This window comes from Protomyctophum parallelum (assembly GCF_964188405.1).
Source record: "Protomyctophum parallelum genome assembly, chromosome: 15".
NCBI lineage: Eukaryota > Metazoa > Chordata > Actinopteri > Myctophiformes > Myctophidae > Protomyctophum > Protomyctophum parallelum.
The window spans coordinates 26,371,201-26,388,642 of NC_139710.1; the positions used below are offsets into that span (position 1 = coordinate 26,371,201).

General features: G+C 45.6%; 1 protein-coding gene across 1 annotated transcript in view; it reads right to left on the bottom strand.

Moving 5' to 3' along the window:
* Positions 1 to 5,523, bottom strand: part of adgrv1 (adhesion G protein-coupled receptor V1) — a gene marked incomplete at its 5' end in the record, with an annotated part of 354,615 nt that extends 349,092 nt beyond the window's left edge. Inside the window, 2 exon segments of the mRNA XM_083783399.1 lie at positions 475 to 624; positions 5,338 to 5,523. Of these exon segments, the coding sequence (XP_083639525.1) occupies positions 475 to 624; positions 5,338 to 5,523 (336 nt within the window).
* Positions 5,524 to 17,442: the final 11,919 nt, after the last annotated feature.

A 17,442-nucleotide genomic window follows, 5' to 3' on the forward strand; every position in this document is an offset into this window, starting at 1 on the left:
AAAACCCACAAAAAGTGGCGTTATGTTAGCTTGAGGGACATGCCTGAGTGTTGAGTTTGTGTGAGTCCGTGTGGGCCGGGCGGTATTCAGCAACACATGCTCACACCACACAGAAGACCACAATGGGAAATCAAACATGTGCAAAGACACACCCATGCACACACACACACACACACTTACAGTACACGAAACGTAACACCCATGATTTGAATCTGTGGGTCTCTCTAAGGCATGGGAGAATCTAAGGAGATATGGAATCCCCCCCCCCCCCCTGGCCATGTGGTGATATTATGCTTTTAGTCTCCGGGCCCTATATAGAGTAGCGGTTAGAGCTTTAATGCGGAAGGTTGTGGCTTCGAACCCTGCATGCTGTCACAAACTTGCAACAGGTTTCGCCAAATCAAAAAGGGGTTCGGTTCAGATCTGAGCCATGTCCCGTGAGGAGGCGCGTCTCACTCACACACACACGGGTACCTGTAGTTTAAGGCTGAAGGTGAAGGTCTCGTCGGCCTCAGGCACTTCGTCGTCTCTCACGGCGATGAAGATGGTCTTGCTGGCCTCGGACGACAGCAGGAAGGCAGCGGCCGTGGTGGCCTCAAAGTCCCCGGTGTCGTCGCCCTCCAACTGCGCGCACACACACACACACACACACACACACACACACACACACACCATGTTCATCAAATCATCATTAACCCATTTTGTGTGGGAACCCCTTTGGGTTGTTTTAAACATTATGTTATAATTTAGCTATTTTTGAAAAATCATGAACATGTGGTGCAAAGCTTTGAATATGTGTACTCTTTCAGAGCGAACGTTTTTTTAACTAAAATCTTTGCTTCTGGGAGGTGGTCCCTGAAACAACACATTTTCAGATGGGGGTCGGTGGCCAATTTCATATATTTTTGGGGGTCCTTGACTTGAAATATTGAGAACCACTGATACAGAAACATGGGGTTTTTCAGAAGAAAAAAAAGACATATTAAAAAAAGACATTTTTTTTCGACGCCAGGCCTAAATGGGTTTAGGATCTCTCTCTGCATGTCTATCTCTGTGTCAGGTTTCTCCCCATGCGTGTCTTTCTGCGGCAGTGGAGGTCACCTCAAAATTGCTTGCAGATAAAAATAGTATAATAATTAATAATAATCTCTTCAAATTATTCTAATGTAGCGTTTGAGTTTAAAACTAGTAATGCAGCCGTCATCTGATACCACAATGACAACAGGTTCCCCTGCACCTTTTTGTGTCATCCTTTTAGCCACAAATGAATAAAGCAAACATTAAAAAAAAATACATGGACTTGGCACCGGGGCACACACAAACAAAGCCAGGCGTTGGAGAGGCTAGCGGCCCTCAAAAAACATATACTTCATTAGGCCTTTAATTATTTTTGAGGGGAGCTATCCACTCCAACGTCGTCTGGCTTTCGGAATTCTGTCAGATGGCAACCAAGTCTATGGACCTTTAATGTTTGTTTAGAGCACTTTTAACTAACAGTGGCAGCCCAGTCTATGGACTTTTAATGTTTGTTTAGAGCACTTTTAACTAACAGTGGCAGCCCGGTCTATGGACTTTTGTTGTTTGTTTATTGGCTATTCAAACATAGCTGATCACAAGCTCACAACGTGTCGTAAAGTTCTGATACCAATACTTTTGTATGCCTTTTGAATGTGCAACGTTAAATTGTAAAAGATAATTTCTACATTGCAGTATTCGTCTCCGTCAGGTGGAAACTGTCCCAAACTGTTCAAATAAAAAATGTCAACAGTTCAAAACGTGTCGCTTTGTGTCCCATATCGTGCTTGCAGATCTGCTACTTTTGATGCTTCTGTGTGACACGATAGTATGATCAAGTAGTTAGAATATGGAGGCGGGACAGCAGCATATTGCCACTTGTACTAAAGTTGAAGTATCTCTTCCACCACCATGGAGGGAGTTGAACCAGAACCCATGTTGTGATGTGGGGAAACAGCTTCTGCAGACGCCACTGTGGAGTCTTTGATGATGGCACCACTGCTGGCTGTCACCGTTATAAGGTCACCCTCCTCCTCCTCCTCCTCCTCCTCCTCCTCCTCCTCCTCCTCCTCCTCCCCCCCAGCGGAGAGCAGCAGTCTGACTGGCACCAGAGACGCCCTCTTCTCCCCTGCTTTCAAATGGTGGATGTGGGCCAGGGTGCCTGCATGCCTGGTGTCACCATATGCTCCTATAGCCAGGGTGCCTGCATGCCTGGTGTCACCATATGCTCCTATAGCAAGCACGAGAACCCTATGGCTTCTTTGAATTCAACCCCCTGGCTTGTCTTGTCTCGCATGTCTCTCTTCTTGGCACTCATTTCAAGCGGTTAGCCGTTAGCCAAATGGGTTATTGGTATACAAGTGATATTAAAATAATTGTACACATGTATTGATGAGGTCATTGTTTATCCCCCAAAAATTATGAAGGCTGAGCATGACCTTTGAGACAATTAGTTACTGCATGCACTTTGGCTTTGTAGGACAGAATTGTACTATGCAGATATACAGTATGTTGGTTACTTGTTCACGTAATGTTTGGTTTGACCACACACGCTCTAAGAACACTATTTAGTTGTAGACTGATGCTAGGTTGTATGTTCCCTATATAGGGTATATATTAGAGCCCTGCACGGGCCTAAAATATAGGCTTGTGCCCGGCCCGGGGCCCATGGAGTTAAGGCTCGTCCGGCCCTAAGCCCGTTGGTACAGTCCAGAAACGGCCCGGGCCCGGACCGGAAGCCCGACATATTTTTATTTAATATTTCAAGCATGCGTGCCGCCGCCGCGGTCGCTCTATTGGTGCACGGACGCAGCAGCTACTGACTCACAGCTGCACTATATCGCTCTGATAAACCCACATTAAGGAACAAGAAGTCAATAACACACAGACGTCACACTAAAAAGTAGCCTACTTAAATATAATTTTATACAGTAGCTGCTGCACGTGCACTGTCAATCAGCACAACGCGTTGTGAGCTTGCAGATCGGCTATCGCGGACTCAAGCTACATTATAAAACCCAGAGTAGACGGACAATAATAAGAACACTTACGTTATGTATCTGTAGTTTCTGCAATGTACAAATCCAACTTTGTTTAGTGTGGTATAACAGCGCGTGAGCCCGCCCGGCCCTGGGCCCGTTGGGCAGTGACAAAGTCGGCCCGGGCCCGGTCCGTTTTGGTGGGCCGGGCCGGGCCCCGTCGGTACCCGACGGGCTTGCAGGTCTCTAGTATATATGTATGTGAGTCATCATCATCATACCAGGAAGTTATGCAGGAAAGCCTACAGAGTGGCAAAAAAACCCTACTTTCTGGCCTTGACAGCCCATACATCCAAACAGAAAAGTCCTATTTGATTGCATGAAATGACTTTAACCCTGTAAGACCCGGATTAATTTCTACTTGCAAAAAAGAGATTTCAACCTTACTACTACTTTGTACTACTAGGACTAGAAAAGAAAAAGTAAAAAAAAAAAAAAAAGTTTGATTTTATGCACATTTATAATAATTATATAATAATATAATAAATTAATAATTTATATTTCACAATAATGAATAATACATGTTCTAGACATTCTAATGACAAAAAACATATATTACAATAATTTTACTTACTTTTATTAGGGTTAAAGTTCAAATGTCATAGGTTAAAAATTGTTAAAATTTGCACAATAGTCCAGACATTTTTTATTTGTGTGAATTTCAGCTTCTGTGGGGGGTATTTATATGCAAATATCATGACCAATGGCATTGGAATGAACATCAATGATGACGTTTAGGTGAAAAAAGAACAGAAAAGAATAATAATAATTAAATAATATAATAAAATAATAATAGAAATGTTACCGAAAAGCAACGCTGGGTCTTACAGGGTTAAACAACATTAAATTCCCTTTGTCACTCACTTTGCCACTCGATCTGCCATTCACTTTATGCATGTGCATGCCCTCTATTCAAAGCTAAAATAGCCCAATCTACAACGTCCTCACAACCCGTTGTAAATCGGCAATTCTTTTGCTGAAGATATTTGGTGTAAAGTTAGGTGTATAGTTAAGACCGGTTAACAAAGTATGTATTGCATATAGGGTTTAATTGTTAAATAGTTTGTCATATGCGACGAATAGCAAAAAATAGTCAATCTACTAGCTCACAGATTAATGGAAAATTCTTCACCTACACTCTAATCAATGTCTTGCCCAAACCAGGGAAGCCAGCTGGTTGAAAGTGGTTAACTGTTGTATAAAATGTGTTGAATCTCTCCAATGTGAATGCTCTGATGAAGGCTCTGATGAAGGCGCCTAGTAAAGTGTTCTTTATCGGTGTGTGCCAATAAAAAAAGTATCTTGTCCAACCGACAGAGACCGGATGTGTTACATTCCTGGTTTTGAGATGTACACTGGATTTTGGGTCTAGCGCCGCACTGCAGAAAACCCATTGTTGATGTGCAACCGCTTTTTTCGAACGAGTGTGACAGAAAGTTACCCAATCCCCATTCTGACCCGAGATCAGATTCACACGAGGTTTCCACTGGACACACACTGGTCTGATTAACCCATTCTGACCCGAGATCAGATTCTAAAAATGTCAGTCGTTCTACGATTTTTCAAAAACAGACCTACAAGCTCGTAGCGCGCCACTCGGTGGCGTGCTATGAGCTTGTAGATCTGCTATTTTTCAATAGCTAAAAGCATAACATGATGCTAACACCAAAATGGGTTCCCGTTCAGAATGGGTTAAACCATGAGACCAAAAAACAACCACCACATTCTGACCCAAAATTCTCACCGACGGGCAGAAGCCCCCTGTTCGTCGACTAACTTTTTTCACTGACCACAACTAAATTAAAACAATTAAAACGAGTAAAAACAAAGCCATTCTGACTAAAACTATGATTAAATATACTGAGAATGTCGTCAACAATTATAAACTAAACATGTTAGGGAGGGACTAGTGGAGAAGAGATCATTTAATGTTTAGTTGCGCTCGGGTGTTGCGCTCCGAAAATAGCAGAACTGCAAGCTCACAACGCGTTGAGCTGCCACGTGTCTTGAGCTTATAGATTGGCCATTTTCAACATCTGCCGTTACGACGCCATCAAGGCCCGCCAAAATACATTTTAGTCGACAAAATCAAATGTAGATTTAGTCGACTAAAATCTTATCATATTAGGTCAACTAAAACTAGACTAACGCTAAAACATTTCGGGGGACTAAAACATGACTAAAACAAAATTACATTTCATTCAAAAGACTATGACTAAAACAAAATCAAAATGTGCTGTCAAAATCACAAGGAAAAACAAAAAAAATAAACCCCACCACTCACCAGAACCAGGGCCGTCACGTTGACGGGGTCTCCCACTCTCTCCACCAGCAGCCTCACCACGGTCCTGCTGCTCTCGTTCACCACAAAGTGGGTCTGCCCCAGGAACCGCAGCACCGCCGACTCGGACCTGGAGCCAGGGACGGACACGGCCAGAATCAACCCGGCTAGCAGGAGGACAGGGGGCATTCCTGTTGGTAGAGAGGAGACAGTGGAGGACACATCACATGGTACAGTCAGTGGGTGGAGGGAAGGAAACCATCGCAACTACTAGTTAGACAATTATTGACTAGACCCGTTTGAGCCATTTTCTATTCATGATTATTTGTGTTTATTCCGATTTATCATTGCCTGCTTTATGAACTGTATGTTTTTGTGGTTATTTAATTATTATAATTATGCTATGAATTTGACGTGCTGAATGGAGGTTTCCCCTCCCCTTTTTGAGAAAGGATATGTAGGTGAAGGACACCTGACGACAGACAGGTGACTCCCTGCTGGGAGATAGAATGGGACACACAGACGGGGAAGCGTCACAGTTTGTTGACCGCGCTCACGCCGGCTCTTTTTGTCTTATTTGAAATACAAGTTTAATTTATGTGACGGAGAAATAAATGTCTTTGATGCAACCGAATTATCCGATCTCCGTGAGTATTTGAATCTACAAGAAGAGAGCTGGCGACGCGAGCTATACAGCAACAATAGACTGCAACACCACCCCGGCAAAACGGTGGCCTTATTCGTTTAGTAAGAAAGGCCACGATAAGACCGAGTGGCGCGCTACGAGCTTTGTAGGTCTGCTATTTTTGAAAAATCGAAGAGCGACTGACGTAGAAGACATTTTTTGGAATGGAAAACTGTCAGGATGTGTATAGAAGACATTTTTTTTAGTATCTGATCTCAGGTCAGAATGGAAAACTGTCAGGATGTGTATAGAAGACATTTTTTTTTAAATCTGATCTCAGGTCAGAATGGGTTATAAACCTGGGTCGAGCGCCCAGACCAGCGAGGGGGGGGGGGGGGGGGGGACACGGACACACGGATTAACGAAAAGTGTGCAGTCAGTCAGGCTGTGGCCTGGAGGACGGGATGGAGGTCTGGAGACAGGACCGTGGTGGTGGTGGTGGTGGTGGGAACGACTGTGTGGAACGTCGGTGTTATTCCACTCTCCCGATGGCCACGCTGTTGTCCTCACGTTGTCATGACCGTGAGGAGCGCGGCCAAAATCCACACTTTCTGAGACCGGGCGCATTTTTCACGTGTCCCTCTGTCGTAAATCTGACCGTTCAAAGGTATACAGCATGGCTATAGTCCTTTTAACCACTTTTGTGACCCGAGATCAGATTCTAGAAAAAAATCTGTCTGTTTGAAAATGACAGTTTTCGGAAAAAGCCGTGTTTCCGTGTCAGTCGTTGCTTTGATTTTTCAAAAATAGCAGACCTACAAGCTCGTATAAGTGCACCACTCGGTGGCGCGCTATGAGCTTGTAGATCTGCTATTTTTCACCTCTATTGTATTTCATCTGCTCTTCCATCCAACTGTCTGATCCTCTCCTCTCCTCTCCATGCGTTCTGCTCTCTCACCCATGCTAAATCCCCGGAGCTGAAGCAGGGAGCCCGCATTAAGACAGTTGTCATGGTTACTCGTGGCACAACAAACAGCACAGCACGACAAGTGGGTGGGTCCTCCCTAATGCTAAGCTGTGGCCACACTGACCCCCCCCCCCCCGCATCCTGATGTGAACCACTCAGCACTGCCTGTAACTGGATGGATGGATGGATGCACAAATAAGGCCCTTGTTTTTCTCTCTCTCTCTCTCAACACAAATTAGCTTAAAATTACAAGGTTACTTCGTGCGCAACACCGTCACGCTGAAAATAGTGGACCTACAAGCTCGCCGAGACGAGTTTTGAGCTTGTACAGTAGCTCGGCTTTTGTGTGTGTGTGTGTGTGTGTGTGTGTGTGTGTGTGTGTGTGTGTGTGTGTGTGTGTGTGTGTGTGTGTGTGTGCGACACTGGCAAGTGACTATAACGGTTAAAGTATAAATCCGAGGCTAAAAGCATAATCGTCTCCGTCGGGGTGGAAACCTCATATGTTCCATGCAGGATTCAAATTCAAAAGCATCAAAAGTATAGAGAACACAACATGCTATAGAGTAAAGGAGATAAGAGGTTCCTGCCCCGACAGCAGCAACGACTCGGGGCAGCCATGCCGAGTGAGGGTGGTGAGGTCATTGTGCTTCTCTATTTTTCGCTAATGGGGGCAAAAAAAAAAAAGACTTGATTTTAGGAAACTTGGCCATTAAAAACATCCCGTTTTTCATATGTTCCACCGTGGGCTGTTAGATCAATCTGGAGGAGGGTTTATTCTGGGGGCATATATATATATATATCGGTGGGTGCTTCACAGTCCAAACAATGATCAGTCAAATCTGTCCGACCTGGATTTAACACAGCACAGCCTGACCATCAAAGTTTGACTGATGATACATGTGTGCGAGCATCTTGTGTGGGTGATTGTACTGTTTGCATGTGTAGACTGCAGGTGTGCGCGCATGCGTGTGTGCGTGCGTGCGTGCGTGGTAACAGGGTGCTGTGAAATCCATCAAAAGTGGATTAGGATCTTGTGGGTACAGCCGGGGCTGGACAGGGGGGAGGCAGGGGGTGATGTGTCCCAGGACAAAGACGTGAACACAAGTGTGTGTGTGTGTGTGTGTGTGTGTGTGTGTGTGTGTGTGTGTGTGTGTGTAAACTGTACAAACGAAAATGCCGTTGGGTTACATGTGGTACACTCTCACTGTCAAGAGTTACAAACGGATAAGTTACCACTTATGAGACCTAAAAGTATACGCCTCAGGCAGGGCTTGCTGTTAACCGGTATAGGCGAGGTGTCCGACTACCACACACCAGGTGTATAAATAAATACTCTACTGTAGTGGAAAGCCCATGTGTCCAAAACTGTTACTTTTCAGGATTCAGATTCAGCTACACTCGTAGTAGTACTGTAGTACGTTAAGAAAACACAACATGTTAGTGAAAAGAGACAAGACCGCGGCTACCATTATAGAACAGTGCAACCACCTGCTTCGACTGCTCCTGAATCAGCAGCCTCTTTCACACGTCTCTAAAAACTAAAATCTAACTCCTTTACTCTCAGACCAAAAAAAGGCCCTAACTGGTCTCCCTTTGAAGTCTATACAGAAAGGAAAAACTAACTTTCGGCAGAGGGTTTGGTTTCTGTTTTTTTTTGTATTCTTCAAGGGAGTAAATAAATCTATATAAGTCCTACAGGACCTCTGTGGCCGTTTAACGATTGATTTGCAGAAAAAAAAAAAGACACCACTCAAGACCACTTAAGGATTCGACGAAGCAATCTTTTCAGAGCCATGGTAGCCGCGCACGCGCACACACACACACACACACACACACACACACACACACACACACACACACACACACACACACACACACACACACACACACACACACACACACACACACACACACACACACACACAGACAGAGAGATTGAGGGGGGTGTTCCTTTAGACATTCAGTGACCCAGACACTGAGCTGCCTTCAAAGCGGGTTAGATGCGAGGCAGATGCTGCTGGATGGCACGGCGTGGTTCTGGAAGGCAGAATGTCTGCAGGCAGTGCCAACTGTGCCAGCGGGCCCGGCAGCAGCACAGGGACCGATACTCTGTCGCATTCTATATACCGCTACCTATGCCATCAAAATGTGGAATGCCCTAACCCATACTGGGAGCATTATGTTGCACTTTAGCTATTGAAAAATAGCTAGATCTACAAGCTCACCGAGTGCCACGCTACGAGCTTGCAGGTCTGCTATTTATGAAAAAAATCATGAAAATGTGGTGCAAAATTTGGAATATATATTCTTTCAGAGCAAACATTTTTTTAACTCAAATCTTTGCTTCTAGGCCGGGGGTCCCTGGAACAGCATTTTTTTTTTAATTGGGGGGGGGGGGGGGGGTCGGTGGCCAATTACATATAATGCCACAGAGTGGCGCGCTACGAGCTTGTAGGTCTGCTATTTTTGAAAAACCGAAGAACGACTTTAGAATCTGATCTCAGGTCAGAATGGGTTAATCAGACCAGTGTGTGTCCAGTGGAAACCTTGTATGAATCTGATCTCAGGTCAGAATGGGTCAACCAACAGCCATCACAAAGTGGGACTCACATTGAAGTGCGCCCGTCTGTCGAGCATCCGTCTGCAAGTACGACGGACAGGTCTTCTAACTTGCCGAGAGGAAGAAAAAAAAACCCCCACAGTTTTTTCTGGACTTTTATACTGCTCCTTTCTTGCACAGCATTGTAATGTATTTGCAAACGCAGTGAGCCACTTACTATGACAGCAAGGGCTGAATGTCTGTGTGTGTGTGTGTGTGTGTCCCGCTGTTACACCACCCGCCCGCCACCAGAGGGCGCAGCTGTAGCACACACACACAGGGCGCAGCTGTAGCACACACACACACGAGCTGCGTTCGCTTCCCGCGTTTGCGCGTCTTACTTGTATATAGGCTATGTCTTACATGTCTTGTTGAATTGCATACATTGGAAACAAGCCCTCAGGCTTACTGCGTTACCCTTTCAGCGTCTGCCATGGTTATATATATATATATATATATATATATATATATATATATAATATTTATATATATAGTATATATATATAATATTTATATATATATATATATATATATATATATATATATATATATATTTTAGCGCTTTTACCAAGTCACTTTACAATGTGCATTACATTCACACACACACAAACACCCCTGCCCTGGGTCAGAGCTCTCTCTCTCTGTCACAACCCCATTTATCTCAACTACTCTGGGAAAGACAAACCATCCTCTTCCGTGTGTGCACGCACGCGCGCGTGCATGTGTGTGTGTGAGAGAGTGATGGATGGAGTCATGTGAGCTGTGCAGGGGAGTCTGATAGCGGGGATAAAACGCTGATAAGGCCAGCGGTGCTGGGTGCTGGTGGTTCGACCCCTGACCTCTCTGTCACCTGTCACCCACCATGACAGCAGGCTGGTTGACAGCCTGCTGTCTGGAGAGGCTTTAGCGAAACAGAGACCCTGGCACACTTCACACACGCACACACGCACACACAATTCAGTCACACATACGTACATGCATACTATACAAATGCATGCTCGCACGCACACACATCTCATTATCCAACATGCACTCTCTTAACACACACATACTCACATGTGAATACAATGCGCGCACACACACACACACACACACACACACACACACACACACACACACACACACACACACACACAGTTACATTGGATGACCCTAGGCAGAGGTGTCGGGTGTGCAGCAGGGCTCAGCCCCGAGGCCTCTAGGGTTTCTCCTGACTGACGCGTGATGTAATCTCCACTGCATCAATTATTCACCTCCAGCCTTCAAGACTTCACCATCAGCAGCGTACAGGAACGCAGTGCGCACGTGTGTGCGCGCGTGTGTGTGTGTGTGTGCGTGCCGTGTAGGATGCCACATGGCATCTGTGGTCAGTCATGTGATGCTGCCGATGATGAGTAAAGCACACGCGGTGGTGTAAAGTAATTAAGTACATATACTCAAGTGCGGTGCGGTAAAGGACGACTACAAGCTCGTGGCGCGCTACGAGCTTGCAGGTCTGCTATTTTTTAAAAATGGAAGAACCACTGACACAGAAACATGGCTTTTTCAGAAAGCTGTCGGGATGTAGAAGACATTTATAGAATCTGATCTCAGGTCAGAATGGGTTAATAGAAACGGGCTTTATATTCCTCGACAGTTGCTATAATGGAAGCCAGTGTCCTCAGTCCTCGTGTTAATACAAATAAAAATGTGTAAATATTGTTTGGAGAAGGAAAAAGATCAGACCCGTCTGAAGGGAGTGGTGCTGTGCTGTACTGTACAGTACTTGGGCTGTACGTACTGTACACGCCCTCAGCCCTGGCCTTTTTGTGTGTGTGTGTGTGTGTCTGTGTGTGTGGGGCTGTGCAACAGTGACACTTGGTGGTGAACAAACGCTATAATGCTATTTCCGGGGTTCTGTGCTGTATAGACTCCATGTGAGGGACATCAGTGTGGCCCTGAGGGGTTCTGTGCTGTATAGACTCCATGTGAGGGACATCAGTGTGGCCCTGATGGGTTCTGTGCTGTATAGACTCCATGTGAGGGACATCAGTGTGGCCCTGATGGGTTCTGTGCTGTATAGACTCCATGTGAGGGACATCAGTGTGGCCCTGATGGGTTCTGTGCTGTATAGACTCCATGTGAGGGACATCAGTGTGGCCCTGATGGGGTTCTGCACTGTATAGACTCCATGTGAGGGACATCAGTGTGGCCCTGATGGGTTCTGTGCTGTATAGACTCCATGTGAGGGACATCAGTGTGGCCCTGAGGGGTTCTGTGCTGTATAGACTCCATGTGAGGGACATCAGTGTGGCCCTGATGGGTTCTGTGCTGTATAGACTCCCATGTGAGGGACATCAGTGTGGCCCTGAGGGGTTCTGTGCTGTATAGACTCCATGTGAGGGACATCAGTGTGGCCCTGATGGGTTCTGTGCTGTATAGACTCCATGTGAGGGACATCAGTGTGGCCCTGATGGGTTCTGTGCTGTATAGACTCCCATGTGAGGGACATCAGTGTGGCCCTGAGGGGTTCTGTGCTGTATAGACTCCATGTGAGGGACATCAGTGTGGCCCTGATGGGTTCTGTGCTGTATAGACTCCATGCGAGGGACATCAGTGTGGCCCTGATGGGTTCTGTGCTGTATAGACTCCCATGTGAGGGACATCAGTGTGGCCCTGATGGGGTTCTGTGCTGTATAGACTCCATGTGAGGGACATCAGTGTGGCCCTGAGGGGTTCTGTGCTGTATAGACTCCATGTGAGGGACATCAGTGTGGCCCTGATGGGTTCTGTGCTGTATAGACTCCATGTGAGGGACATCAGTGTGGCCCTGATGGGTTCTGTGCTGTATAGACTCCATGTGAGGGACATCAGTGTGGCCCTGATGGGTTCTGTGCTGTATAGACTCCATGTGAGGGACATCAGTGTGGCCCTGATGGGGTTCTGCACTGTATAGACTCCATGTGAGGGACATCAGTGTGGCCCTGATGGGTTCTGTGCTGTATAGACTCCATGTGAGGGACATCAGTGTGGCCCTGAGGGGTTCTGTGCTGTATAGACTCCATGTGAGGGACATCAGTGTGGCCCTGAGGGGTTCTGTGCTGTATAGACTCCATGTGAGGGACATCAGTGTGGCCCTGATGGGTTCTGTGCTGTATAGACTCCATGTGAGGGACATCAGTGTGGCCCTGAGGGGTTCTGTGCTGTATAGACTCCATGTGAGGGACATCAGTGTGGCCCTGATGGGTTCTGTGCTGTATAGACTCCCATGTGAGGGACATCAGTGTGGCCCTGATGGGTTCTGTGCTGTATAGACTCCCATGTGAGGGACATCAGTGTGGCCCTGAGGGGTTCTGTGCTGTATAGACTCCATGTGAGTGACATCAGTGTGGCCCTGATGGGTTCTGTGCTGTATAGACTCCATGCGAGGGACATCAGTGTGGCCCTGATGGGTTCTGTGCTGTATAGACTCCATGTGAGGGACATCAGTGTGGCCCTGATGGGGTTCTGCGCTGTATAGACTCCATGTGAGGGACATCAGTGTGGCCCTGAGGGGTTCTGTGCTGTATAGACTCCATGTGAGGGACATCAGTGTGGCCCTGATGGGTTCTGTGCTGTATAGACTCCATGTGAGGGACATCAGTGTGGCCCTGAGGGGTTCTGTGCTGTATAGACTCCATGTGAGGGACATCAGTGTGGCCCTGATGGGTTCTGCGCTGTATAGACTCCATGTGAGGGACATCAGTGTGGCCCTGATGGGTTCTGTGCTGTATAGACTCCATGTGAGGGACATCAGTGTGGCCCTGATGGGTTCTGTGCTGTATAGACTCCATGTGAGGGACATCAGTGTGGCCCTGATGGGTTCTGTGCTGTATAGACTCCATGTGAGGGACATCAGTGTGGCCCTGAGGGGTTCTGCACTGTATAGACTCCCATGTGAGGGACATCAGTGTGGCCCTGATGGGTTCTGCACTGTATAGACTCCCATGTGAGGGACATCAGTGTGGCCCTGAGGGGTTCTGCGCTGTGGTTCTGCAGGTTCTAATCAAGGGCTTTCCCATGCGGCCTCCCTTCCCGTCTCAGCTCTCAGGCTTCCCCCGATTTCAAGACGCCCTTAGTGATGAGTTTGCGGTAACATCTAGTAGTTGCGCGAGCCCACACAGTCTCGCTTTCTTACACACACAAACATTATGAGCACACTAGACTTACACAGACACGCGCGCACACACAAAAACAAACAAGCATATGAGCGCGCACACACACACACACACACACACACACACACAGACAAGAGGCCTACTGTGGGCTCCTATTCATCAATCATACTTCTCTGAGGAGGCTGATCTGGAGTCAGTCTGGCCACAGCCAGACTGCTCTGTCATTACCATCTGATAATATCAGTGTGTGTGTGTGTGTGTGTGTGTGTGTGTGTGTGTGTGTGTGTGTGTGTGTGTGTGCGTGCGTGCGCGGGTGCGTGCGTGCGTACAAGGTCAAGCTTGCAGACAGAATGAAGTGGCCTTAAAGTCTTATACTGTCTTTATGTCAGACAGGTTTACAAACAGACCGTCATTCAGACAAACTTAATGTGGTTACATGGTCACATTACTCAGTGTTCTTAATCCAACTCCAAGAGTGGAAGCAACTATAAACGGACCCCAACATTCTCAGAGAGTCAGAGGTTATAAATGTGACTTCGCCAAGACAGGGTTCAAATGGAACCAAAAATGGACCCGCACGGTTGTATACTCTTGGAGCAATATTAACACCGGATGCTTTTACATTATGGCAGTGTGTGTGTGTGTGTGTGTGTGTGTGTGTGTGTGTGTGTGTGTGTGTCTTAGCCATCGACCATCATGTAATTCAGGGCATTGCCAACGATCAGCCAACGCAGGGAAGCTGGAGGTACCTTCACTAAAAACGCATTTTGCATTATTATGTAGTCATATAGCACTTTATAGTACACATGTATATTGTATAATATATAGTATAGTATGTATACTTGACATAGATACTCCACTGTTACGTTCTTAGTTTATACATGATTCATCATAACCACTTTTGATATATGTGATGTATGCCATGCTTTTTGTTACCGCTTAAATGTATGCCATGCTTTTGTTTTTACTTAAATGTAAGTCGCTCTGGAATGGATCAAGAGCGTCTGCTAAATGCCTAAATTGTAAATTGATTGCCTATCGGATTTTAAGGCGGGCCGCTGGACACTCCAAGCGTCAGAATACGTTTTGGATGCCTACGTCTCTCCATTGTTCCATTTCACCTCTAAAAAAACACCCATGGACTCTCCTGTAATGAAGCAAACGTCCGCACACAAATTGCTTCCGTGTCTTTGCAACGACGGGTCGCACTCGCGTGCAGTGTTCATATATTCGAAAGGGTATAAGGACTTTTTTTTTTAAGTTGTGAAAATGTGTGCACATCTTTGAATATAATATTTTAGAGCACACATTTTTAACAAAAAATTAAAGATTTCTTTTTTTTTGAGAACCACTGGTATAGGGAGTGGTACAAAAGCAGTGGTGGCTCCACTGCGCATCAATCCGTCACTACACTGTCTTTATCTATGACATAATAATTATGGCAGATTATTAGCCTGCTGAAGACTACCAATATGTCTGCATGCGTACGTAGCAAACACAACGGCGGAAAATGAAAGTGCATGGTGGTCAAGAAAAAGTTTGGACTAAAATATGAAAAAACCAACGGAGATTGCAGAGACAGAGTGTCCGAATAGTAGATAGACTAGTTGAGAGGCTACCAAATGGACACTTACAATTCTGAGAGCGTACACTCTCTCTCATGGTTACGAGGGTCTTTGAAATTAAAGAAGCACTATGTAACTTATTAATAAAATACAATGTAATGTTCTCCAATCTACATGGTAGAATACAACATAATTTATACAGTACATTGGGCTCCCTGCTCTTCTATTGCAAGACATTTAGATTGTGTCAAAGGTCATGTCTCACCTATAGACACTGAAACACTGAGAAAACTGTTGCGCCTTTCTTCGTCCTTTTTTTTTTCAAACTTGACTACGGTAGCGGTGGTCTCAAAAACAGAAGGGAAACTTTGACAGGAAAAGACTTGCTCACCGTATAGAAAATAGAAGTAAAACTCCTTAGACTGAGACTTATAGAGAAATATTATTTTCTTAAGTCTCAGTCTAAGGAGTTTTACTTCTATTTTCTATACGGTGAGCGAGACTTTTCCTGTCAAAGTTCACCTATAGACACGACACACATTTTGACCTGAATTCATCCACTGAGCAAGCAGGCAGGCTCTACTAGCTCAATGGTTTAAAAAAAAGACAATAAATCAGCACTACAGTGCATGAAACCGGGTTCAAATACAGGGAATAAGAGGAAAGTTACATAGTACAGCTTTAAATAAACCCGAGCACAGGAACATGCGAGTGTAAAATGAATGATAAATCAATAAATCAATGTGGAAATTTACCCATAATCAAACCCATGTCATTTCAAAAGTTTTGGGTATGTGCGTGTGCTTTGACGCCAGGAAACCAAACCGAAGCATGCTGCATCTTTAAGGGTTTGTTTTCCCGTCACAGCTCCAGCTCTGCTTCCGAGCGGTGCCACCACCCCTGGCGGTGTGTTGTGGAAAATTATTTACTTGAGTAAAAGGATCAACTAAAATCGACTAAAATCGTATGACATTTAGTCGACTAAAACTAGACTAAACACTAGAACATTCCAGGTGACTAAAATGTGACAAAAACTAAGTGAAAACTATATTCAAGAGACCACGACTAAAACTAAAATAGAAATTTGCTGCCAAAAACAACAGTGGGTAGTGTACCACCCACGGTCCGCTCTCAGCCCTGGCATGGCTGCGGGTGACTGTATACCGCCATGCTGGGTCAAACTCGCCAGCCCCATAATTGCAAACTCCCTTATAGCTCCTTCTCCCCCGCCGGTATTTTTAGATCAAGCCGGATGCCTCTCGCCACCATGTCGTTGTCGGGGAGGAGAAAATTAAGAGACTTAATAAGTGAGTATATAGGAGCTAAAACATACATCATTAAATCTGACAAAACTTCTGGAAAACCACTAGCTGGGGGGGCGGGGGGGATGATGGGATCCCATTTTTGGAAAGCTATACTCTCAAAAACAGTTTTCTATTTATTTTGTGGTTGAAAAACAGAAAACCTAGCATTAGTACAACAAGAGGGTCGTCTTGTTGGGGAAAACATGTGTGGGCAAAGAGCTGAATGGTAGACAAAACGATGTCAGTCCACATCATGAAGGGAAAATACAAAACAACGCATGAATGAAAAACCTCTTTTAAGAAGTGGCGAGGGGGGGGGAGGAGAGAAAAATGCATGAGATCAGCCCTTCAAGTCAGGCTAGTCGTGTATGCTGCCAGCCGGGGGTGAGAGGCTGCCAATCAAAGTGTCCAACTGTGTGTGTGTGTGTGTGGGGGGGGGAGGGGGGTTCCCCGAGGTATTGTCCACGAGGCTGTGGTCTGGTGCTTCTTAAGCTGCACACAATGACATCTCACGTCCCTCAAACATTATTTTATTTATTTATTTATTTATTTATTTATTTATTTATTTATTTATTTATTTATTTATTTATTTATTTATTTATTTATTTATTTATTTATTTTCCCGTCTTCTTTGGGGGAAATGGTGGGAAAAGAAAGGGATACAGGAATAAAAAAGGGAGACCAGTTCCAGTTGAGCAGATGCCACCAAAGTGACTGAGTGAGCGGGCGGGCCGGCCAGCCAGGGCGAGTTGCCCGGTGTCTCGGCCCTGCGCTGACCGGTGGTCCCGTTTGACTGATTAGCCTGTATGACACACACAATGATCCTGGGCGGACAGAAAAGGGAGTACTTTCAGGGGATTAAAAACATGGGGATGTGTTCCTCCACTACACACAGCCGCCCTCTCTGGGGAG